The sequence below is a fragment of the Procambarus clarkii genome, chromosome 35 (assembly GCF_040958095.1).
Source record: "Procambarus clarkii isolate CNS0578487 chromosome 35, FALCON_Pclarkii_2.0, whole genome shotgun sequence".
NCBI classification, from domain to species: Eukaryota; Metazoa; Arthropoda; class Malacostraca; order Decapoda; family Cambaridae; genus Procambarus; species Procambarus clarkii.
In genome coordinates, this window is record NC_091184.1 from 37,926,784 (window position 1) to 37,953,205 (window position 26,422).

The 26,422-nt window shown below is 41.7% G+C and overlaps 2 protein-coding genes across 2 annotated transcripts in view; one reads left to right on the forward strand and one right to left on the reverse strand.

Annotated features, from left to right (window-relative positions):
• The first annotated feature begins 812 nt into the window (after positions 1–812).
• On the forward strand, positions 813–12,268 carry LOC123768405 (uncharacterized). The gene is made up of 10 exons (XM_045758898.2): positions 813–1,142; positions 2,211–2,334; positions 2,468–2,699; positions 3,095–3,294; positions 5,505–5,649; positions 6,528–6,682; positions 8,393–8,567; positions 8,684–8,853; positions 10,058–10,213; positions 10,967–12,268. The coding sequence occupies exons 1-10, from the start codon at positions 979–981 to the stop codon at positions 11,243–11,245; spliced, it is 1,800 nt and encodes a 599-aa protein (XP_045614854.1). The 5' UTR covers positions 813–978; the 3' UTR covers positions 11,246–12,268.
• A 5,082-nt stretch (positions 12,269–17,350) lies between these two features.
• LOC123768404 (uncharacterized) overlaps positions 17,351–26,422 on the reverse strand; it is a 32,935-nt gene continuing 23,863 nt past the window's right edge. Inside the window, 4 exon segments of the mRNA XM_045758896.2 lie at positions 17,351–18,601; positions 19,513–19,776; positions 22,206–22,344; positions 22,652–22,750. Coding sequence (XP_045614852.2) covers positions 18,321–18,601; positions 19,513–19,776; positions 22,206–22,344; positions 22,652–22,750 — 783 coding nt within the window. The 3' untranslated portion in view covers positions 17,351–18,320.

Genomic DNA, 26,422 nt, shown 5'->3' on the forward strand with positions numbered 1-26,422 from the left:
GCACATGAGGCAGACACGCATAAACCAGGCACGCACATGAGGCAGACACGCACATAAGGCAGTCACGCACATGAGGCAGACACGCACATATGCCAGTCACGCACATGAGGCAGACACGCATAAACCAGGCACGCACATGAGGCAGGCACGTACATGAGGCAGGCACGCACATAAACCAGGCACGCACATGAGGCAGACACGCACATAAGCCAGTCACGCACATGAGGCAGACAAGCACATATGTAAGTCACGCACATGAGGCAGACAAGCACATAAGCCAGGCACGCACATGAGGCAGACGTAAACTGAGCCAGACACGTACATGAGCCAAGCACACAATGAGTCAGCACGGGCATGAGCCAAAGGGATGGTAAGATGTTTAGCGCAAGGGGCAGTGAGTGTAATTATATGGTAGAAATGGTGTGGCATTGGTCGATCGAAAGATAGAGAGTCGGAGAACAGGAGCTGAAGATCTGTTACATCCCCTCTTGTGTAAGAACTGGTGGTCGGGTTTAATTAGATTTGATAAAACCCTTACAGGTGAAACGTAACCAGTAAAGTCTACTCTCAACTTGATGTTGACTAAGAACACCTGCAAGACCTGTAAGACAGGTGTTGAGAACAGCGTCCACTTGACAACCAGATTACTTATAACTCGCCACACCTTCGTTCGCCTTGTCACCTTATCTGCTGGGGGGCAAGGTGGGATGGTCAGAGGGTCATGCTGTGATAAGGCAGAGGAGAGGGGGCAAGAGGACGTGGTGTGGGTGTGACAAGGGGGGAGGGAGGGCTCTTCGCGGGTACTAAAGGGGCTCGCCTCATAGTAAGGGCGCTGTCTTGGTCGAGACACTCCTAAAGCAGGTTTAGCCTTCCACGAGACGGAAGAGCAGCTCTGTTATAAACGCCCTCAAGACAGACGCCCTAGACTTAGAAAACAATTATATATAAGTCACTATATACACAACTAAATACGAAAAAATGAAATCTTTGACATATGCTCTCCTTTCTGGCGCTCATTCCCAAACAATGAGCGCCAGCTCCTATGGAGCGCGGGCCCGCATCACCCGCCGCGCCCTCTCCAACGCCCGCGCCATCACCACAGTATCGAAGTCAAGAAGTCAAGCTTCTGCCTTGCCCGCCAGGTTAGTCAGTATATTTGTTTTGTTGAAGCGGAAGGTTGTCAGAGCCTTCACGCGGCCAGAGTCACGTGATGGCCCGTTGAATGGATAGTGAGAGGATTTGGAAGGTCACAGAGCAAGACACAGACGATTCTGTATCTTGTACATACTATTCTTTATGTTTAGATAAAATAATTTGATCTTTCACGTAAGCACTTAACATCTAGAATGCTGATGAAATCTAATCTCAATAGACCTAATCACATTTTGCTTAGCGAAAATCTAACTTCCCGACGGTAATTCAGCCTTACCTTAACTAATGCAGCTTTCCTCTGACAAGCGTACTAGTATCATACACTAGGACTCCAACACACGGCAGGAAATCAATCCTTTCGTCAGTTTGAAGTCTTACTCACGTTCACTGTGAGATTGGGAGTATATATTTGGGTGAACAGTTGTAGACCCGATCAACCAATCTAATGGCCTGTTTTATATCCGATCCTTAATCGCGAAAACTCAAATTTCTGTATAGCCATCAAATTGCTGAAGTCTTCGATATACTTTGAATTGGAAATCATTATTTGATCTAGTAATATTTTTATTTGAAAAAACTCGGATCTATTATATTTTCATTCTATCTGAAATTTTAAGGAAGAAACTAACCTCTTAAGATAATTTACTAATGTTTGATGGATCAACGTGTTCAGGCCGACATACAGGAATGCTCTACGTACCTATATCATTTCAGCTTAATATTACAAACTTGATATTTTCCAAACCTCTCTGTAAAATTTACCATTTAACCAAAACGTATTGTTTAAAATATATAATTCATTAAGGTTATTTAATGGAAGTACCTTGATAAACATGAATATTTACATTTGTACTTTATCTTAAAAGAAAATTCAACACAATTCACACATCTGCTGGCGAACAGCAGATACACATCAAAGCAAATTAAGTCCTCGTGACTGTTTTAATTAACACATTTAGACGGTGACTGGACGAACTTCACCAAACGTCTCTACCGTTGTAGAGTCCTGACACATAATCTTCAGCAACCTCGACAATTGTTTTATCTCCCTTGCATAGTGTGGAGGCGGAGAGCTCCAAGAACATAGTGGAGTCGAAGTTTCCAAAGATGGCCATGCCCTACGCCCCATTCGCCCAGAAAGTTTTCACAGAGGTGTCTACGTGGTCACACAAAATTGCGATCGTAAGTCTTGTTTTTTTTCTCTGAATTTAGAGTGTGATAATTTTCCCATGATATATAACTGGCTCTTGATGAGAAACTTGGGGTTCACTAGCCTGCAGGAGCCGACAGTAACGCAGTTCTCTTCCTTCTTCAGGAGTGTGGGATAACAGGTAGATGCTACACCTACAGCCAGTTGCTGGATGGAGCCATGAAGTTTGGTGGAATGCTGCAGCAGTTGGCTGGTAAGGGCAAGCTCACAGCCCCAGATAACGGCAACCCGATGGTAGCCATATTGTCTCCCAACTCTCCGGAACATCCCATCGTGTTATTCGGAACGACAGCCGTTGGCGCCATCCTCACCCCCATCAACCCCACCTACACTCCTGGTGAGCTACATCAAAACTACAACTACTCTATATTTTCCGGCTTCTTTGGTCACATTCCCTGTACTTGTTCTGTTTTCATACATTTATCAAATACATTTATCTTCTTGTCTTTGCAGAATAAGTTGTGGAATTATTTATTTAATACCACAAGTATCATTAGTATATGTTGACCAGACCACACACTAGAAGTTGAAGGGACGACGACGTTTCGGTCCGTCCTGGACCATTCTCAAGTCGATTGTGAATCAATTGACTTGAGAATGGTCCAGGACGGACCGAAACGTCGTCGTCCTTTCAACTTCTAGTGTGTGGTCTGGTCAACATACTTCAGCCACGTTATTGTGACTCATCGCCTGCATATCATTAGTTTAGAACGAGACTTATCCCTGATACAGAGGAAGTGGCCGGACATCTTCGGGACAGTGGGACGGAAATATTGGTGGTGGACAGCCTGATGGAGCCCCTGGCTGACGCTGCGCTTGCTCTCCTACAATGGGACATCCCCGTCATCGTCAACGGAGCCTCTAAGAGCGGGAGACCCAACCTAAGAGAGATTATCACCGACACCAGTATACCTTATGCTCACCAAGTTGACGTGAGTGGCTTTTGTAGATAACATTTACTACCTAGGCTAGTGCATGTGGTATAAACGTCACACATAGTAGAATACTCTCCTACCTTGAGGTTACCTTGAGGTGCTTCCGGGGCTTAGCGTCCCCGCGGCCCGGTCGTCGACCAGGCCTCCTGGTTGCTGGACTGATCAACCAGGCTGTTGGACGCGGCTGCTCGCAGCCTGACGTACGAGTCACAGCCTGGTTGATCAGGTATCCTTTGGAGGTGCTTATCCAGTTCTCTCTTGAACACTGTGAGGGGTCGGCCAGTTATGTCCCTTATGTGTAGTGGAAGCGTGTTGAACAGTCTCGGGCCTCTGATGTTGGTAGTTCTCTCTTGAACACTGTGAGGGGTCGGCCAGTTATGTCCCTTATGTGTAGTGGAAGCGTGTTGAACAGTCTCGGGCCTCTGATGTTGATAGTTCTCTCTTGAACACTGTGAGGGGTCGGCCAGTTATACCCCTTATGTGTAGTGGAAGCGTGTTGAACAGTCTCGGGCCTCTGATGTTGATAGTTCTCTCTTGAACACTGTGAGGGGTCGGCCAGTTATGCCCCTTATGTGTAGTGGAAGCGTGTTGAACAGTCTCGGGCCTCTGATGTTGATAGTTCTCTCTGAGTACCTGTTGCACCTCTTACTCATCATTTAATTTTTTAGATACTTAAAATTTATGTAAAATAACGAAAATTAGATGTAAGAGATTTTCACACTTGAAACATGGGTCTTTGACGTCAGTACGCTTCAAGAGATAGGTAAATGTACTGTAAATGTCAATTCACTGATGAAATATTAACTGTGAACTTCACATGTGAGGTTTTCAACTTGTCCTCCTAACAGAACGTCGCATTTTGATGTATACTCTACCTTCAATTTCAATTTCTTTCTTTATTATGCACCCCATACCCATCCCATGGGCGGTGGTGTAAAGGATTACAGAGGCACATAATCGGTTCAGGAACTGAACCCTCTAGTTCGTTTAACTAAGCAAATAAAATTTTTTACCGCTAGATACACAATTATTAATGTTATATATACATGTACACATACTCATACATACATAGACCGAAGAGCCGGTCGGCCGAGCGGACAGCACACTGGACTTGTGATCCTGTGGTCCCGGGTTCGATCCCGGGCGCCGGCGAGAAACAATGGGCAGAGTTTCTTTCACCCTATGCCCCTGTTACCTAGCAGTAAAATAGGTACCTGGGTGTTAGTCAGCTGTCACGGGCTGCTTCCTGGGGGTGGAGGCCTGGTCGAGGACCGGGCCGCGGGGACACTAAAAGCCCCGAAATCATCTCAAGATAACCTAACCTCAAGATAACCTAACCTCAAGATAACCTAACCCCAAGATAACCTACATGCACATATATATACATATATACATATTTAATCACCTCTACCTAAGGTCACAAATTGTCGTACTAGAAAGTGGCAGCGGCTCGCGAAATTGGCATAATGTCCTGTTTTCTGTTGTGGATCCTCTGGTTGGTTAGGACAATGGCACTTTAGTACGACAGTTTCTTGGCGTTGGGAAACCTTAGGACGGGTTTTAGTATAATCTGAAAGATCTGGGACTAAAAACAACTACTGTAATAGGATGGCTAAGGATGGATTAAATTGAAGGTTGAGTATGGCAGAAGCCTAACTTTTTTTTTTTTTTGAGATATATACAAGAGTTGTTACATTCTTGTAGCAGCCACTAGTACGCGTAGCGTTTCGGGCAAGTCCTTAATCCTATGGTCCCTGGAATACGATCCCCTGCCGCGAAGAATCGTTGTTACAACCAAGTACACATTTTACTGTTGCGTTAAACAGAGGCTACAGTTAAGGAATTGCGCCCAGTCAATCCTCCCCGGCCAGGATACGAACCCATGACATAGCGCTCGCGGAACGCCAGGCGAGTGTCTTACCACTACACCACGGAGACTGTAAACTATGATTCTTAGCTTAAAAGTATTTTGATTTAAAGTTAACGATGCTACGGACATTAAGGAGAGGACAAATTGTAAGAAACATTACAGGAAAAACTAGTGTAACGTGAAAAAAGGTTTCTGTTTTTAGAAACAGAAAAACCTTTTATTTGAAGGTCGCTTTTATTTGTTTTGGTCCGAATTGAGTAAGTTGGTAGGTAACTTAGGCTTCTGATAAACATGAGTGCACACCTTTTATTATTACACAAGACGTTTCCCCGGCCAGATCTGCGAGGAGACGACCGCTGTCCTTGCCTACTCCAGCGGCACCACTGGTAAACCCAAAGGCGTGTGTATGCCTCACTCCCTCTTCTCCAGTGGGTCCACCATATACCAAAACCCCTACACAAACCCCTACGACAAGGCAGAAGGTAACGTTTTATTATAATTCTGTTTTAATTATAATTAATTTATTATATTATTATAATTTTATTATAATAATAACTATTTTATTATAATAGGTGAAGGTGGGGTCCCTCGATTGTTTCAAGCGTGGGTTGGACAAGTATATGAGTGGGATTGGGTGGTTATATATAGGAGCTGCCTCGTATGGGCCAATAGGCCTTCTGCAGTTACCTTTGTTCTTATGCTCTTAATTCATTTGAAGGTTTGTACGCCCTTTTGAGAATATACTTTTGCGACAGAAGTTCATATTTTAAACATTTATACGTGGAATTATGTTTAGATTAGTTGGTATATACGCGTCAAGGAAACATTCCTACGATGTTAACATCTTTAATTGATCTCCAAGCTTTCTAGAATCGTCTATGAATATATTTCTTTAACTTTTTTCTTCGAAAATTAAGTAATTTGAGTGATTTTTTTTTTCAATATACTATTTAAAAATAGCAGGATTGATATTATTGTTGAATGTGCCACTATAAAGACTTATTTGCATTCAAATGACATTATTTCCCAATTTGAGTTCTGGTCTTTCGGCATTTTGCTTCACGTATATATAACCAAGCTTATTGCATAGCATTATTGGGTAAATACTGGTTCGGTAACAGGGTTGTTGATTTGTGGAACCAATTACCGCGTAACGTGGTGGAGGTGGGGTCCCTCGATTGTTTCAAGCGCGGGTTGGACATGTATATGAGTGAGATTGGGTGGTTATAGATAAGAGCTGCCTCGTATGGGCCAATAGACCTTCTGCAGTTACCTTTGTTCTTATGTTCTTATGTTTATACTTATAATACAGTATTTGTAAACATTTATTTGTAGTTAATTATCCTCTCTTTCCCCGCAGGAGAGCATCAGGAGGTGATTATGGGTCTCCTCCCATTCTTCCACATCTATGGCATGATGGGGGTCATGGTCTGTGGCATGTTAAATGGGGCCAAGATCGTCACCCTCCCCAAATTTGACCCTGTGACCTACATGACTGTTCTCAAGAAGCACCAGGTAGGAGATACCTGTCATATTATGGTGTCATCTAAGACGCCAGCACAAATGACTGTCGTTTATTTTCAGTTGTTAAAACGTAGAATTCTTGTAAAAACGAAATTACTTATTTGTCAGTGTAAAATGTTTCTTGGGGTAAGAGAGATACAATCGTACGATATTCACGAGGATAGTTGATCATTGATTATTGTTCTTTTTTTATATGTATATATACAAGAGTTCTTACATTCTTGTACAACCATTAGCACGCATAGTGTTTCGGGCAAGTCCTTAATCTAATTTTCACACACACACATCCCAGGAAGCAGCCCGTAGCAGCTGTCTAACTCCTAGATACCTATTTACTGCTCGGTGAACAGGGAAGGAAGGTAGGATACCGCACACTATCGTAACATCACTCAGCCTTAATTCTTTGTCATACTCACCCACAACCAGTACGAAGGATTGCCAGGGAATATTACATATATGTTAGGATGTATTAATAAGTGTAATGATGTTAATATCAGGTTGTATCTCTATTTGTATGTATTGTTTTGGACAAGCTAGATGACACCTGATAGAGCTCTTATGCCATATTCAGAGCATATGGAAGTGTAGCAAATGGAACAAGACTTATCACGCCATGCACCGGCGTCATGGCGTGATAGGTGCACGCTCTCCTCCTTTCAACTCCTCATCTTTCCTCCTTCCCCCCAACCTTTCCAAGTCTTTTCGACATTGGATCGGGTTCTATTAAGAGGGGGTAAGACAAAACAGTGACCCCCCCCCCCTTTTCCCCCAGGCACACACATTCTATGAAAGATGGACACACAATCGATGAAAGATGGCTGACTGAAGCCCTAGATTTGTTGACATAATATTTAGGAAGGATAATACGTAATGGCCCTGTATGACTAACCATCCTGTGAGATAGGGACTTTTAGTATCACTGCTACCTTATTCACTCTTGTGTTTATGATATCCTCATAACGAACCCAGAGTCTGTCAGTGCAGACTACTTATCATATACTTCTGTATGACTAACCATCTTGTGTGTTGGGGATTTTTTAGCATCACGTAGGAGCTCAATCGCCACGCTAGTGTCACCTCTTTGACACTGTACTCCCCTTCATATAGTCTAGGGTAGCTGCACAAATGCAAATGTACCTAATGTATTAATAATTAAAAAAAATAATAATTCTAAATGGAAATTTTTATATATGAAATGGGGAGTTGAGAAAGAAGAAAAAGAATAGGGAAATAGACGAATAGAGAAAGACAGGGTATCCCAGACACCCCCAGTACCCCTTCTAGAAGCTTCATAAGAACATTCTTTGTTTAAATGTTTTTAAATTCGACATAGCACTGTGGTTTGTCCAAATTAAATCAGTAGCCTAATAATAATAATAATAATGTACAGCAGTTCCTACCCATTTTGAGACCAAAAATATTAGCATGGGAAATATTATATCGATGTATGATTCTTGTACTATATTATAATTATTATTAATAAATATGATAAATTATTAATTATCAGGAAAAAAACACTATAAGCCCGTAGATGCTGTATGGTCACACTGGCTTAGCGCTCTCCTCAGAATTACGTCACGTTACCTTGCTGCTTATTTTTTATATGTACAAGAACAAATGTCTTCGTATAGCATTTGGTTCAAACTATATAATTTATAAATGGTCTTACTGAAAGTGCCTTGGTGTGCCTGCTTGCCACAGGTGACCTGCCTGCATATTGTCCCGCCTCTGCTGAAGTTCATAGCGATGTCTCCGGCGGTGTCACCAGCTGATCTGGCCAGCACTCACACCGTCATATGTGGAGCAGCCCCGGTCCTCCCAGCAGCCGCCATCAAGCTCAAGGAAAAGTTGCAGCGGCCAATATTCTTCCAGGAAGGTAATTGACTCAAATCTAGTGTGTGTAGTCTCTACATGATAAAACGTTTGAGAAATTTATGTCACTTACTGACTTTGGCTGATGGGATCTCTCCTTTTCCCTGTCTCGTCCTATAGGTTACGGCATGACGGAGATTCTCTGCGCCCACTTGACCGCTAAGGGCGAGGAGAAGTTGGGTTACTGTGGTAAGCTGATGCCCAACGTGCGAGCCAAGGTACTCGACCTGGCTACTGATGTTGCTCTCCCACCTGGCGCTAAGGGCGAACTCTGCATCCACACCCCTTCTGTAAGTCTCATGTGCATCCACACCCCTTCTGTAAGTCTCATGTGCATCCACATCCCTTCTGTAAGTCTCATGTGCATCCACACCCCTTCTGTAAGTCTCATGTGCATCCACACCCCTTCTGTAAGTTTCATGTGCATCCACACCCCTTCTGTAAGTCTCATGTGCATCCACTACCCCTTCTGTAAGTCTCATGTCCACACAATAGTGCACACTTGAACCAACACACACACACACTCATGCTGCATGTTCACAATTATTATTAATGATATATCAAACTTTTTTTGTCTAGGGAGAAACAACCGAGAATTAAGACCGTGTAGGTCTTCAGACCAAATCAAAATGTTATTAGAAATCTTATAAAGCTGTAGGTAAATAGTTATCTGAACAGGTGTTCCATCACTTATAATGTAAGAGGGTGTTCCCATTACTCTAGTGTGAGGTGGTGTTCCCATTACTCTAGTGTGAGGTGGTGTTCCCATTACTCTAGTGTGAGTTGGTGCACTTGGCCATGGGTGAAAATTTGATCATTAAATTAGTTATCTAGTTAGATTTAGTTAACATACGTCAACCCCGTCCTCAGTGCAAATCGATTACAATGAGAAACCAGTTATCTAGATATTCGTGATAGTCTGAAAGCATAGTATGGTTCCAGTAATAGTCTACATGTAAACTAGCAAGTGAACCTTTGTTCTAAACAGAGATTATTCTCTAGTTATAGTTTTATTGTATAATAAATAGTTGGTTTAAACTATAAAAAGTACAGTATATACTGAAAACGTTATTTTTAAAATTTGGTTTTCTATAAACTGAATTCTTAGATGCACTGAAATAGTTTTCGAATTTCATATTTTACATTATTGCCAATAATACACCATATTAACGTACCCAAACCTAATGAAACCAAAACTATTGAAACCAAACCTAACCTAACTAAACCTTAACCTAAAGTAACCCTAGCCTAACTTAACCATGATAGAGTAGATAATAGCACTAATTATGTAGTCGTTCTCAATCTATTCCAGTGAGCAGATTTCCTCCCTGAGTACAGGTTGTTCAGTCAATGCATATGTAATACTTATTCAAAGTTTTCCAATCGATATTAAATTATTTGTAAAGTATTTTTAGTCTTTAAGAATAAGTTTTGTCTTGGGTTATTTACAAAAGGCTCAACGTAATAGTTGTGTTATATTCTTTCTGGTCACAGGTGATGTCTCGCTACCACAACAACCCGGAGGCCACACGGGAGGTCATGGATGAGGAGGGCTGGGTAAGGACTGGCGACGTGGCCATCTATGACGAGGAGGGCAACTTCGCCATCATTGACCGTATCAAGGAACTCATCAAGGTCAAGGGCATGCAGGTACGACTTTACACAGATGATATAGATAATGGACAGAAGAATAATGTGTGTAATAGACCAGTAACTATCAGGGGACAATTTAGTACAAATTAAAAATTCATACCTAATCCAAGCTTTGGCCTCCCCTTCTCCACAAAAGCCTTTACATCCCTACCAAACTTAAGCCAAGGCTCCCTACCTCACCAAAGCCCACCCCGAACCCATAACTTACCCTACTCAACCCAATACTGGGGCCCCATACCCCATACTGTTCAGCGCCCCGCCAACCAACCCACAGCCATACTCTGTCTCTGATACTAAAATGCACCAATTTATAAGATTTTTAGGCTTTACATATACAGTACTGTATAGGCGCTCTAATACTAATAACTTCCCCACCAGATGAGAATTAATGAGAGAATCTTTAAAAATAACTCCGGAAATAGAATTCAGTACAGTATTGCATATTACTGTTGCAGTTGACGCAAAACTTCTAATAATTTACCTTTTTACAAAAGTTTAAGTTTCCAGTGGCTTAATAAATTTAATAACTACTAAAACTGAATTCACATTGTTAAATCAAGTTTGTGTGAGGAGCCAATATGGACATGGGCTATACTTTCAGTTTACGCCTACAACAAACATTAAGAAAATATGTAAACAAATGAAAGATTAGGCCTATTGTATTATAATAAAGTTTTCTCCTTTGAAAGCTACCTGTAATGTAGGCGAGGCACAACATGAAAGATAATAGCCATGTTTCTCCTGTTGCAGGTGTCGCCATCAGAGTTAGAGGACATCCTTCTGCGTCACCCTCAAGTGGCAGACGTAGGCATCATCGGCGTAGAGGACGAGCATGCCGGGGAAGTGCCTCGGGCCTATGTCGTCCGCCAAGGAAATGTCACCGAAAAAGAGTTGCAGGAGTTCATGCAGAGCCGCGTTGCCCCTTTCAAGCAGCTGACTGGAGGCATCAAATTCATTGACGAGTTGCCCAAGAATCCCGCCGGTAAACTCCTCAAGAAGGAGCTGAAAAAGATTGCGCAGCAGGAGTAACTGGTACTAACTCTGTATAGAATGTCTGACATGAATTTTATTGTTATTTGATTCCTACTTAATTGACAATTAATTGTCTTATAAAAACTATAAGAAATGTTTCGACGAATCAGCCAGTAATATTGACGAATTAACTACATTTATTTAAACACTTTTAAGAATCATTTTAACAAAGTAAGTCCTAAAATATAATGAATGACAGTTCATCTTAAAGATTTAAGTTTGTTCCTAATAAATATCATGGCATTCTTTTCAAATCATATCTCGTCTTTGGTACAATATGATTATGATCATTTTTACATTCATCATAATAATAACTTTTAATATTTCCTTCATAATAGATCACATTCAATATAACGCCTTTAATCTGCAAGCTGAGAGCACTCAGTTTATCCCTGTTCATTGTGCTGCCTTCATGACCTGGGAACATTCATTTTAACACAGTGTTCTCAGGTTACTGCAACACGTGTGACTGATGCTATGACTTACTATTATATATCATTTTGTAAAATATGTGAAATACATGATGAGATAAACCATTATAACAAATTAAGATGTAGGTATAATTTTTATATATCTCAATCTCACTCTTGAAAGGGTAAGCAAAGTTGTAGTCACATTTGATGAATAACCTAATAATGAAAAATATTTCATAATTAATGGCCATGGCTCTGTATTTAATGAATTGAGTGCCATCATAAGTTGCGCTGACATGTACGTTGTAACTTTCTAATAATGTTGGCAAATATTTCACATATACCTTGGTATCTTTGTGTCAACAATGTGTATGCTAGTGTATTTACATGAGATAGTATTCTTCTGTATACCCATTGTGCATTACGGTTACGGTGTGTATGATGTATGACTTGTTCGTCTTTCCACATGTCCGTGGAAATCACTGATCACTACTCTGACGTAGTCTACGTTTAGACTGAAAAATTATTGACAATTATAAAACATTATTTTTATATATATGTACATGTAAGAATATTTTATAATAAAACATTTTTAATGTAATAAAAAGAGTCATAATTTACATTATTATGTACTTAATCTAATATACGTGTGATGTATGCACTTAAATCTATGTCCATTTTGATATTATTCAAGAAGGTACTGTGGTGCAATTTCCTTTCAAAATGCTAGGCAATATTTCCCCAGGAAGTATGTCATATACCGCGACGCATGAACGTTTAATTAGATACAGGAACTAATACCAATTATAATATGTACAAGAGAGAGAGAGAATGACGTCATTGTGAGAGGCCACAGGTGATTGGTTGTCGCTCAGTTAAGCAACCTGGGGCCAGATTCACGAAGGTACTTACGAATGTTTTTCTTAGAGCCTTCTTAGCGGCTACGTCGGTATTCTGTGTCGGAAAGGTGACCATTTGAGCTCTGACACTGTAAGGAGGAGTCTGTATGGTCTTAATCCAGTATTTCTTGATGTTAGGGCTGGACTGGAGGATTAGTGAATCATCTGGGACAACATTACCTGGCAGCAAATTGATGAAGAAAGGGACCTTGAGGTTAGAATACACCAATCGCTGAAAGATGCACAAGTGGGAGCTGTAATAAAAAAAACGAACGCTAGGGATACTCAAACAAATCTTTAACTTTAAGTAAAAGAAGGTAGAAATTCTACTGTATAAATGTCTGGTGCGCCTCTATTTAGACTATTGTATCCAAGCATGGAGACCTCATCTCCAAAAGGACAAATCTGCTTTAGAGAAAGCTCAACACCGAGCGACAAAAATCTTCCCAGAACTAAGGCAACTCTCATATACCAGGAACGGTTTAGGTCCACAGGGCTAAGAACACTGCAAACTAGACATGACAGGGCGGGGTCTCATCCAAACTTCTAAAATACAAAAACAAAATTGGAGGATATTAATCCAGACCACTTTAAAAACCAGCTAATGAAAATAGAACACTGCTTGGAAAACCTCCCAAATCCAGCCCCGAACATCATTCTGCTTGGGGACTTCAACCTACGGCACCTGAAATGGAAGAACCTAGCTAATACAGTTATATCAGAAAGAATATCAGGGAGTAGCCTAAATGAACAGACACATGCAAATGACCTGCTACGGATGTGCGACAGGTTTGCCTTAAACCAGCAAATAGTAGAACCAACTAGGAAGAACACGCTGGACCTCATTTTCACCAATAATGATGAATTGATTTGGAACATAATGATTACAAATACCTGTTACTCAGATCACAACTTAATTGAAGTTCTGACAAGCATCACCACTGCTTTTCCTTATTCTCATATTAGATATAGACAAAAATACAAGTCACAGCTTCGTATCATCCTTTGCAGATGACACAAAAATTAGTATGAAAATTACCTCGGCTGAAGACATTGAAAAACTTCAAGCAGACATTAATAAAGTTTTCGACTGGGCAAAAGAAAATAACATGATGTTTAACAGTGATAAATTCCAGGTACTGTATTCAGGTACGGTAAAAACAAGGACCTTTAACATAATACAGGGTACAAAATACAATCAGATTGGCTCGTAGTAGGAAACAGCATGTAAAGGATTTGGGAATAATGATGTCTGACGACCTAACGTTTAGGGAGCATAACCAAGCAAATATTGCGTCAGCCAGAAAAATGATTGGATGGATTACGAGAACTTTCAAATCCAGGGATCCCATCACAATGGTTGAATCAAGTGACTCTTGAAGTCACTTGTATTGTCCTGTCTTGAGTACTGCTCAGTACTCACTTTCCCCTTCAGAGCAGGAGAGATTGCTGAAATAGAAGGAATACAGAGAATATATATGGCACGTATAGACGCGATAAAGCACCTAAATTATTGGGATCGTCTCAAATCCCTCCAAATGTACTCCTAGGAAGAAGACGAGAGATATATCAAATAATATACACGTGGAAGATACTGGAGGGCCAAGTACCAAATCTACACAGTAAAATAACAACGTACTGGAGTGAACGATATGGAAGAAAATGAAGAATAGAACCAGTGAAGAGCAGGGATGCCATATGCACAATCAGAGAACACTGTATAAACATCAGAGGTTCACGGTTGTTTAACATCCCTCCCAGCGAGCATAAGAAATATTGCCAGAACAACCGTGGACATCTTCAAGAGGAAATTAGATTGTTTCCTCCAAGGAGTGCCAGATCAACTGGGCTGTGGTGGATATGTGGGCCTGCGAGCTGCTCCAAGCAACAGCCTGGTGGACCAAACTCTCACACATCAAGCCTGGCCTCGGGCCAGGCTTGGGAAGTAGAACAACTCCCAGAACCCCATCAACCAGGTATCAACCAGGTAAGAATAACCACCACTTCATACACGGTAAAGACCCAACAAAGGACCAGAAATTAATGTAAAGTACACAAGCAACTTTAAACTTTTGTTTCAAAGACTGATTCAAATGTAAATCCAGGATATCTGCTAATTTTCTTCAATGGAAACTGCTAAAGTTGAGGTGCTGCAGCAAGAGAGATAAAAGGATTTCTTCAGGTTGCATCCTCTCTAGGTTCTCAAAAGTACTACAACTAAATGAAGCTTTTCTTATTACAATGATACAAGAGTGTCTTTCCCTACAATTGTAATTCCCCACAAACTATACAGTAATACTGTAGTGTGTGCCCTGCTTTAATAGATAATTACCGTGGACTTGGGTGTTACATAAGTTTTATTGACTCCATTGTTTGCACTTATTTGCCATTTTATAAAAAAAAATTTATTAGTGCAAATAATAGAACATGCTTTTCTGCAGTTTAAAAAAATCTACAAAAATTCCAGCCCAGCAAATACACTGGCTTTTTCTATTAGAAGTCTACTAATATAATCGATCACAATGATCTTGCTACTTAACAGATTCTGCTAATGCATCCAGCTTTTCAGTAAAGTGAGTTCAGTTCAAGCAGGAGTCCATAACTGTACAAGATTTCCTGATAAGAGTATCATACAATTCCACCTGAAGAAGTGGTTATTTTATAACTAGGAAATCCTTGCATTTTGAGAAATGTGGATAAATCTCGAGATAAATATACCACATGCACTGTGTTCTATGAACCAGAAATTAGTATCCTAATAGTGCAATCATCTTGAATGTTACATGAACTAGACAGATCAGAAAAATGTTTTGTATGGGTTCCCTATACACAAACCACCACTACCTGAAACTCCACAATCTCAAATACTCTAATAGGTTATTTTGATAATTATTTCACCTTATTAGTCTTGTGTTTGTTGCCATGGACAGAAAACAAAACATGAAGTGAAAACATATATTTGGATTATCCATAAACTAATATATATTATCGTGGGTACTGTACATATTTTGACGGCATCAAACTAAAAATTAGCAAGTTTCAAAATGTTTCTATCCTAATAAACCGTCTGTCTGTATTTTCTATTGACAAGATAAAAATGTTTTGAAAAGCAAAAAGATCCGAGAGGTTCAATAAACTACAAAATTATAGAGGGGCCATATATCAAACTAGGTAAAATGTGTTAAATTGAGAACAGTGCTCATTACAGGCTCTCTCTCACCCTCACTCAAGTCCCAACTAAATTATATTAATATTTTTCTCAATTTATATTGTTTACAGGAACTTGCTATGAAGGCAACCTTAATCTTTCAGCGTGTATTACTCATAACTTTCATGCAAGCAACTGCTTCAATTTCCTATAAATAACCCAGCTTGGAGCCTTCTTTAGATAATTACTTCATATACTGTACATGAGAAGAAAAAATAAAGTTCTTTGGCAAATTATTCTAGCATGACTTGTAGGCATTCTGCAAACTTTGCATTATGTTGTGTGTGACTTGTTTAATGTTTGAGCATGGTGCACATCCTACGTGCAAAATGTTATCAATGTCCTAGATTTTCTCTTATGAAAAAACCAGCATTGAATGTAATGAAACGCCATTTTCTGGGTGAGTCCCGGAGGCTCCCTGGAGCTTACTAGGCTGATATACAGACTTTGGCATCAGTCATGTGCATGGAGTTCTTATGGGCCTACCGGGAACCACGAGCCAGAACATGGCCCCCTCTAGAGAGGCAAGGGGAGCAATGGCCTATAGAAACCCCCATGTCTGAAGGGGGCTGCCCCTTCCCCCTCCCAGGGAGGGAGGGGCTGTGCAGACAGCAGCGCGACAACGGATGACGTCATACTACTTTGCTCATTTTTGTTTGGGGAGTTCTATCCACTCGTTCGGCTTTTGGTTGCAATTTTCACCAGAATAGGGGTTTGTTTTGGGATGCCTACCTTTCTGGGTGCCTAACCCGTCGATGGCAGACATAGAATGCTTCGAATTACACGGGGGTTTCTATAGGCCATTGCTCCCCTTGCCTCTCTAAGGGGGCCAGGTTCTGGCTCGTGGCCCCTGGTAGGCCCATAAGAACTCCATACACATGACTGATGCCAAAGTCTGACATTAGCATATCAGCCTAGTAAGCTCCGGGGAGCCGTAGGAGCTCCCCCCAGAAAAGCAGATTAAAAAACTGACCAAGAACAATCTTTTTCTTGCCTTTAAATTTATGGAAATCATAAATTATATATACTGTACACAGTAAGGCATAGCCCCAAATATCTTTGCATATTTGATTATAAATAGTAAATCTCCAAAGCATATCAGCTTTATTATACAAAGCTCTTCATGGATAGAATCAGAGTCCAAGGCCACGCACTAGGGCCAAGAGCCATCCAGCACAGTAAAAGCAAGCATTTTTTAGAAGATTAATATATTTCAGGAACTACCATATTCTTTGGAACTGTACATAATTTCTGAAAAGATCATTTAGGATATTGTTCTCTCCTTCTACATTATGCCTGGCAATTTAACTGCACGTTGCACTGGGATCCCTTTTGGTAAGGTATTTCTGAATACATTTTGTGCTGTATTCACAGCCAAGGTCTCTAATTTTAATGGAGTTAAGAAAACAAATCATTAGTGAACCTGCGAAGTCACATAAATAAGATCTCATGATATCCTAAAACTTTTTTTTTATAGATAGACTAGCAGAATAGATTGCCTTGATCTCATACAGAAAAATACAAGCAAACTGTTGGAAGTTATTACAGGCTCAAGTGGCAACAGGTTTTTGCTTTGATAACATTCTCATAGCATGAATTTATTTTTTATACCAACTTGTACATAGATTATATATTTACAAATGTAAGTTTTGCCATTTATCACTTGTGTACACATTATTTGGACTAACAATATATTCAGTGAACCATAAAACTGAAAGAAGCTGTGTGTTTGGGAGAGTAAACATACAACTAAGCTACATCAAAAGGTGTAATGTCACTTGTCCACCACATTTGGCACAGCCATCCTCAATGTTCTGTATCTCATGTTTATGTCACTAATCACACTTGGTGCATGTCTGTAGAATGATTTTACAAAATGTGTTAATAACCTGCCACGAAACACACGCGCACAAAAGCACCAGTAATGTTACTGAATCAAACTATCTCGCCCATCCTCCTAAAGGGTAATAACTGAATACTGTATGGCAGTTTCCAGTGATTAAAGAGGTGCAACATTCTGTACTCTATATGCATGATTGCCTAACTGACCAGCTAGAGGGACAAAATTATGTATATGGTTTATGCAAATTGAGGGATAAAACCACACGTGAAATAAATATGCCATACTTTGCGAGTTACACTACTGTGTACTATGCAAAAACAAGAAAATGCCTTAGAGTTCTTATATCTTATTTTTGTCTATGTCTACAACCATCATTTAAAATTTTACCTAACTATGAAGTAATATGCAGTCATTATCACAATCATTATTAAACAGTTTTAATATATAAACATATGCTACTGCTAACTTGATAATACCACATACTAGTAGGTATGTCAAAATATCTAACACTCAAGCATTAAAATCTTCCTTTTCTTCATGAGCTTTAAGTCAAATAATGTAGAGCAGCACATGAAAAATTACCGTCACGTCTAGTCTAAGGTGCCACAGAGGCTGTTCACCAACATTTAATTAAAACACAAGTCATTAAAATGATGAAAAATAATAAAGCACTACATGAAATACCACACATTTAACAGTAGGAACTTCTTTACGTAATGTCAAGCAGTGCCCCTGTGGCATCTACCTGCTGGTCCTGCCGAAGGGTGATATTGACCATCTCCAGAGGAGTGACTCCAAACAAAGCAGGCAACATCCACAGTGCATCTGCTTCTGTCTTTAATTGATCATTTTCTTTCTGAAGCACCTCTTGATCCCTGTCTAGCTGCTGTTCTTGTTCACGTAGCTGTAAGAGTGATGTAGCAAGCTGCAAGTTGTGAGAACGAGAATCTTCACTACTCTGCTTGAGGGCTTTGATTTCTTGCTCTCGTTCTGCCATGAAAATAAAATTCAAATGAGACAAAAAGCAATGTAAACTGAAACAGTATAGTATTATTGACAGCTTTCTGTTTATATGACTGAATTCATGTAAACTGAAAGCTTTACTGTACCAAGATAATGTTAATGCCAATGATAGTGTAACAAAAGTATTGTATGCTCTAGACTTCCTATCTTCAACAGCTCATAAAGGCAAGGAGAAAGAAAGCATGATGTGGAACTCAAATGAGTGTCCAAGATGCCTGGGAACCCAACCTGTCCTAACAGAAAATTACATTTTGAAGTAGACTTTACCCAAGGCCAAAAATTATCATACTAGAAAATTGAAGCGGCTTGCGAAACAGACATACCGTCCCGTTTTCGGTTTTAGGTCCTCTGCCAGGTTAGGAGAGGGGACTTAGGTATGACAGCTTCTTGACATTGGGAAACCTTAGGAGAACAGGGTGGGGAACAGGGTGGGGAACAGGGTGGAGAACAGGGTGGGGAACAGGGTGGGGAACAGGGTGGGGAACAGGGTGGAGAACAGGGTGGAGAACAGGGTGGAGAACAGGGTGGGGAACAGGGTGGGGAACAGGATGGGGAACCCCCCCCCCCCACCCACATTGGCTACTACAAAATAGCAAGTAGTATAAATGCTAGATACCTAATAGCCCCTACTCATCCACATATTTTTAAATTCGTATAGGGAAATATTTGTGGTGTATATCTGATCCAACCCATTGTACAAAGTAAATTTAACCCCGTAAAGTGTGGTTATTGTTCTACTTGAAACACATTATCTATACAGAAAATGGAGACAGAAAAAATTTGCATTTTCATAGTGTTTATAGTTGCTTATATTAGCAGAACTAAGACCGAAACAGTAACTATTCTCTCGTAAGTTTACAAAGTGATAATATCCTCACCTAACATTTTGAGCATTACACCTTCAAGAGCATCTGCCATACTACTCATGCCACTAGCTGCTCCCTCCTCCTCTGTCACTTCTCCTTCCTCATCAGCATCCAATTCTTCATCTACTTCCCCTTCCTCCTCCTCCTCTTCATCTTCTTCATCTCCATCATGATCGTCATCATCTTCACGTGGTCTTGGAGACTGTTCACAATGAGCCAACTCTGGCACACCTGAGCAGCAAGTTGGACACACTCCTGGTGGCAGGAGATTCGGTCCTACAATACAAAGTTGCATTTAATACATGATACAACTGCTGCATGTGTGTACACACAAGACAAGTGAATATTAATAGAAATACTTACTGTAGTATTATCCTTCTAATGTAGTGTCATGGCAGGTTGTTCTTAAAACAATGTAGAGTAAAGGAGCTTCAAGTGGAGAAGACGAGATTGGGGGAAGGAGGTTGGGGTGGGAGACAAGGTTCGGGTGGGGGTATGAGGTTTAGGCCAGGGGAGAGGAGGCGGGGGGAGGGGCAGATGGATTGGGAGGAGGGAAAGGTGTCTTCGGAGGAGAGGAAAGTGGTTTAGGGGTGGGGGATAAGATAGTTGAGGTGAAGGAGGAGCAGGTTGGTGAGATGATTATGGGCAAAAAAAGTTGGTGAGGGATGAGGAGGTTGAAAGGGAAATCGTTATTAAAGATCTTTACCTGCTTGATGGGGTTCTGGGAGTTGTTCTACTGCCCAAGCCCGGTCTCTTAGACCTACTACCGTTATTTATGCTAGTTCGCACTTCAATGAGCCTATGGTCTGAGTATGTAGAATCTGAGATTGTAATGTCTCCTGATTAGTTCATCATTGTTTGTGAATAATAAGTCTAGTGTGTTTTCGTTCCTAGTTGGTTCTGTAATCTGTTGACTGAGCGAGAATTTGTCACAGAATCTCAAAAGTTCTCTGACCTGTGGTTGGTTATTTCCCGGGTCATTCCCTGCTATGATATTTGTGCTTGCCATTTTCCATCTTAGACTCAGTAAATTGAAATCTCCAAGGAAGATAATATCTGGAGCTGGGTTACCTTGAGGTGCTTCCGGGGCTTAGCGTCCCCACGGCCCGGTCGTCGACCAGGCCTCCTGGTCTAGGGGTTTGCTAGGTTATCAAGTATATTCTCTATTTTGTGCATCTGCTCTGTGAATTCCTCAACCGTTGTATCTGGTGGTTTATATACAGTATTAGAATAATAATTAGGTTTAGTTTCTCTGCCTTAATTACAAGTACCTCTACCACCTCATTAGTTGAGTTTAGTAGTTCTGTGCATACCAGGTCCTCTTAAATATACAGACCTACTCCTCCATTTGACCTAGTTTTTCTATCACATCTATATAAATTATAATTTGGAATCCAGATTTCACCATCCATGTAATCTTTTGAATGAGTTTCCGTGAATGCTCCAAATATTGAGTTTGACTCTTAATAGGAGACCATTTATGAACTTTACTTTATTTCTTGACTTTGGCTTTAAACCTTGAATGTTTGCAAATATGAATGATTGTCCATATTGTGTGTCACTTCTGGAAGGTTTTGGTAGTTCTCCCTCCTACAGGGTGTATTGTGGCAATGTTGTGACCCAGGGTGTGTTGTGGCAATGGTTTGTCCAGTTTTGGAAGGGATACTGGGGAGTGTGGTAGTCTCTGTGTAGTTGGGGGGGTGTAGTATGTGTGGGCTTGATGACAAACCGTAGTCCAGTCTTGGGCATTTCCCCCTCTCCATCCGTACTCCTGCCACGTTTCTGCCTGTCTGTTTCTCCCTCTGTTTCTGCCTGCCTCTAAAAAAATTTCAGGGCTATTATATTGGACTTCCTCTCTTATGTCACTGTGTACCTCTGACATGAAAATCAGGGCAATGAAGATCACAGCATTTCCTCTCATTAACTGAGAGTTTGCATAGCTTAGGGTGAAAATATCTACACTATATCAAAACGATATCTGCCTTTCCCTAACCAGTTTCAGCATTTCCATGGGTGCAAGAATGTGCATTTTGTGCCTCTGGGCCCATATCTGCACTGTCCTTTTGCATAATACCTGCAAATATTTTCATCTGCGATAGTATTTTTCTTGTTTGTACCCGTGCACGACTTGGCTACCTCTGTGTTTTTTGTTCCAACTTTCTCATTTCTGCATTTATTCTCGGTATTGCCCTTATCTTTCTCCTTGTTGCTTTCGTCTTTTTCATTGTGTTCTCATTCGTCTCATTTTTTCTCTCATTATTATTATTATTATTATTATTATTATTATTATTATTATTATTATTATTATTATTATTATTATTCTCTCCTCCTTTATTTAAATCTAAATCTTTATTTTAGTTTAGGCTATGTGCAAAATGCAGGTAAATGTTTCCACAAGCAATACAGGGGCCACAGATATTTTTAAGTCTGGATTCACTACCACAGAGAAAGACAAAGTTATATCTCCATTATTTAACTGAATATTCGTGAATCAGTTGGATCATTATAAGGTGGTGATGACCTTTGTTACACTCTGGACAATAGGTAAGGTTCAATAGTTACCAGGAGGAATTGCCTTAAATAGGATGTGAAACACTGACTCCTCTGTGACTCCATTAACAATATCAGAGCCATGGGACTGAGAGACCCGAATAACAAACTGCCAATCTGCCAACTGTACTCAATAACAGCTGCCAAAATCTTACCAGCTCGAGAACACTGCATCTGGGAACTAACAAAAGAACCACAGTTGAGACAGTCTCCACTTCTGCCCGATACTGTAGCTGCTGCCATCTGCCTCTCCTCTTCAGCCAGTCTCTCACGCTGATATTCTCCTGTTATAGCCTGTAATTAAAAAAAAAAAAAAAAGCAAAAACAAAATTAAAATTACTAATGAAATTCTTAAATCGTTGAAATATTGTAGCATGAAGATTACATGCGAAACATTTCTATTCTTAAATCGTTGAAATAGTGTAGCATGAAGATTACATGTGAAACATTTCTACCTACTTCTAAATACAGTATATATCTCTCGATAACATACTCCTTTATAAATGCTCTAGAAATGATCATGTTATAGCCACACAATTTCTACACTGAAGCCTCTATGCAAACTCATCCATTTGTAAATGTAATAATTCAACAATATCACCTGAAGATGCTGTTTGCCATACAGATGTTCTCTCTTATTGTGAAGTGATGTGAACAGCTGGTCACAGATGCGGCAATACAACTCCTCACTGTCATCATCCTGAAGTATAGAGCTCTTAATAAATTCTTTGATTATATCTAATTTATAATGTAAGTAAGTAAGTAATTATCAAAAGAAGGCACCAAACCGGGAAGGCTATGTAGCACCATCAAATACGCAAAATAATCAGAGGGCGCTAAATATCACCAAGGATGCCAATACGAGAACAAAAACGCATAAGGCGAACGATATCAAAAGTATCCGAGTCACCAAGAATTCTATCGAGGGACAGGTGACCGCAAGGGGCGGTCGGAAAGCAAGACATACGCTCGTCCTGGAAGTCAGGACATTCAAGAAGGACATGCACGACCGTAAGAGGGACAATGCAACTAGGACAATAAGGAGCAGGGCGGCGCTCCATCAAGTGACCATGGGTTAAGCGAGTATGGCCAATACGCAACCTCGCCAGAGCTGTTTCCCACCGCCGGTTACGGTGGAAGGAGGACTGCCACGAGGAAACACAACATTTAAGAGTACGTAGCTTGCTACCAGTAACAGACAACCAAGAAGCCTGCCAACGGGTAAGGACTGAGGAATGGATAACCGGGTAAAAGTCGGAATATGGAATGCCCTTACGAGAGATGGGACAAGAGCGGACAGCTTCCTTGGCGGCAGCATCCGCACGCTCATTTAAAGACACACCAATATGGCTGGGAACCCAACAAAACTCAACCGACTTAAATTTACTATGAACGAGAAACAGCCAATGCTGGATCTCGACAACCACTGGATGAACTGGATTAAAGGACCCGAGAGCCATGAGGGCACTACGAGAGTCAACAACAACTACAAAGGAAGACTGACAACGAGAAAGTAGGAGACGAAGAGCATAGAGAATAGCATAAAGTTCCGCTGTAAAGATGCTAGTCTCCGGAGGCAAGCGACACATATAAGTGCGATCAGGAAAAACAACAGAGTAGCCAACACCGTCCGCTGACTTAGACCCATCGGTGAAGACAGAAACGGAGCGGGAGTGAGAAGAAAAGTGCTCGAGGAAAAGGCGTTTTAGAACCGTAGGAGGGGTAAAAGCTTTAGTGATACGGGTCAAGGAAGTACAAAACCGCGGAAGAGGGACCCTCCACGGGGGCAAAGAAGGAACAACACGAGGAGAAACATCAGAAATACGAACGGAAAGAGAATCCTGCAGGCGAGATAACCGGACAGAAAGAGGGAGGTGGTGAAGAGGAACAGGAACCGCAGGAGGGGTAAAAGTTAAAGCACGACAGAGGCGAGAGGAAGGATGTTGCAAGGACCGCGCAAGATAGCGAAGACAGTAGCGATCACGGCGGTCCTGGAGAGACAGGAAGCCAGTGTCAACATACAAGCTAAGGACGGGAGTCGAACGAAAGGCACCAGAACTGAGGCGCAACCCAGTATGGTGCAAAGCATCAAGACGGCGAAGAGTAGAAGGAGAAGCAGACGAGTAAGCAGGGCAACCATAATCGAGCTTAGACAGGACGAGAGAAGAATGTAAAGCAAGGAGAGTGCGCCTATCTGCCCCCCAAGAAGTATGGGACAAGACCCGAAGGAGGGTAAGGGCCTTAGAGCACTCAACACGGAGGTAAGAGATATGGGGAGACCAAGACAAACGAGTGTCAAGGAATAACCCCAAAAGCTTCGCGGAATCTTTGTATTCAAGGGGATGACCATAAAGTGACAAAGAGGGACGAAGAACAACCCGTTTCCGCGTAAATGTCATGGCACAAGTCTTAGAAGTAGAGAACTTGAAGCCATGATCAGTGGCCCAAGACGACACGGCATCAATTGCAAGTTGAAGCCGGCGTTGAAGGAAAGGCGAATCATCACCCTGACAACAAAGGGTAAGATCATCGACATAGAGAGCGGAGAAGACACCAGAAGGAAGAGAGGAAAGAAGACCATTGAGGGCAACCAGAAAAAGAGTAGTGCTCAGAACACTACCCTGGGGCACACCTTCGTATTGCTGAAAAGAGGGAGAGAGAGCGGTACCAAGGCGCACCCGAAAGGAACGACGAGAGAGGAAGCTGCGGAGAAAGAGAGGGAGATGACCACGAAGGCCAAAAGAATGAAGTTGAGATAGGATATGATAACGCCAAGTGGTGTCGTAAGCCTTTTCCAGGTCAAAAAGGACGGCAACAACGGAGGTCTTCGCAGCAAAAGCAGTACGAATATAGACCTCCAAGTTCACCAGGACATCTGTCGTGCTGCGGCACTTGCGGAAACCAAATTGAGAAGGGGAGAGGAGGTGATGGTGTTCCAGGAACCACATCAGACGAACGTTAACCATACGTTCAAAAAGTTTGCAGACACAACTTGTGAGAGCAATAGGGCGAAAGTCCTTAGGGGAAGTACCCAGAGACCCCAGTTTGCGAACAGGGAGGACAACGGCATCGAGCCAGTCCTCAGGGACTGACGACGACTCCCAGATCCGATTATACAGACTCAGTAAATACTGAGACGTGCTCGGAGGGAGATGGCGAAGCATCTCATAATGAATACCATCGGAGCCTGCCGCCGTAGAACCGCAGAGGGCCAGAGCAGAACGAAGTTCAGAGAGAGAGAAGGGATCATTATAGGGAAGCTGAAGATGAGTGCAGAAATCGAAAGGACGAGACTCAAGGACAGGTTTACGAAGAAGGAAAGATTGGGGAAGATGAAGACCAGAGCTAACAGAAGAAAAGTGGGAACCCAGTTCGGAAGCGACCTGCAACGGGTCCGCCACAAGATTATCATGGAGGTGAAGGACCGGTGAAACATCGGGAGCGAACTTACCCGCTATCTTGCGGATACGCTTCCAGATCTGGGCCAGAGGGGTTTCGGACGTAATTGTTGAGACATAAGATGCCCAACATTCACGTTTAGCCGTACGGATGGCCCTACGGGCCACCGCACTCGCTTTCCGAAAGAAAAGAAAAGAATCGGTCGTCTGCCTACGGCGGTGCCTCTTCCAGGCTGCACGCTTACAGCGGACAGCCCGAGCACAGTCCGCATTCCACCAGGGAACGCACTTCCGTGGACCCCGAGAGGAAGAGCGAGGAATAGAGCGGAGGGCAGCGTTGAAGACAGTGTCATGAAAAAGGAGGAGAGCGCGAGAGAGAGGCAGAAGGGAGAGGTCAGAGAGAGCAGCACTGAGGGTAAATAGGGTCCAGTCTGCCTTAGCAAACTGCCACCTAGGGAAAGAGACGGAAGGGCGAAAAGAGAAAAAGGAAACAAGGATAGGGAAATGATCACTTCCATGGAGGTCATCAAGAACCTGCCACGTGAAATCTAAGTAAAGAGAAGAAGAGCAGAGAGAAAGATCAAGACAAGAAAGGGTGCAAGACCGAGAGTCCAAATGAGTGGGCTCACCAGAATTCAGAAGAGACAGGGAAGAAGATAGGAGAAACGGCTCAAGGAGGCGACCCCGGGTATTCGTCAGAACGTCACCCCAAAGAGAATGACGACAATTGAAGTCACCCAGCAGGAGCACAGGCTCCGGCAAGGAGTCTAGGAGGTGTTTCAAATCAGGAAGAGAGAGCGGGACACTCGGGGGGAGATAAATGGAACAAACTGTGTACCATTTCCCCACAAAGATACGAGCAGCAGAACAATGGAGAGGCGAAGGAAAAAGTAAAGGAACAAAGGGAACATCTGCACGAATCAAGAGAGCAGAAGAATTAGAAGCCCCAGCAATGGCTGGGGGGGGGGGAGAGA

Excerpts from the sequence above, each read along its gene's own strand:
- LOC123768405 (XM_045758898.2), top strand. The coding sequence starts at position 979 with ATGAAATCTTTGACATATGCTCTCCTTTCTGGCGCTCATTCCCAAACA. Across the intron at positions 3,295-5,504 it reads CTTATGCTCACCAAGTTGAC|ATCTGCGAGGAGACGACCGC; the intron begins GTGAGTGGCTTT and ends TTCCCCGGCCAG. Across the intron at positions 10,214-10,966 it reads TCAAGGTCAAGGGCATGCAG|GTGTCGCCATCAGAGTTAGA; the intron begins GTACGACTTTAC and ends CTCCTGTTGCAG.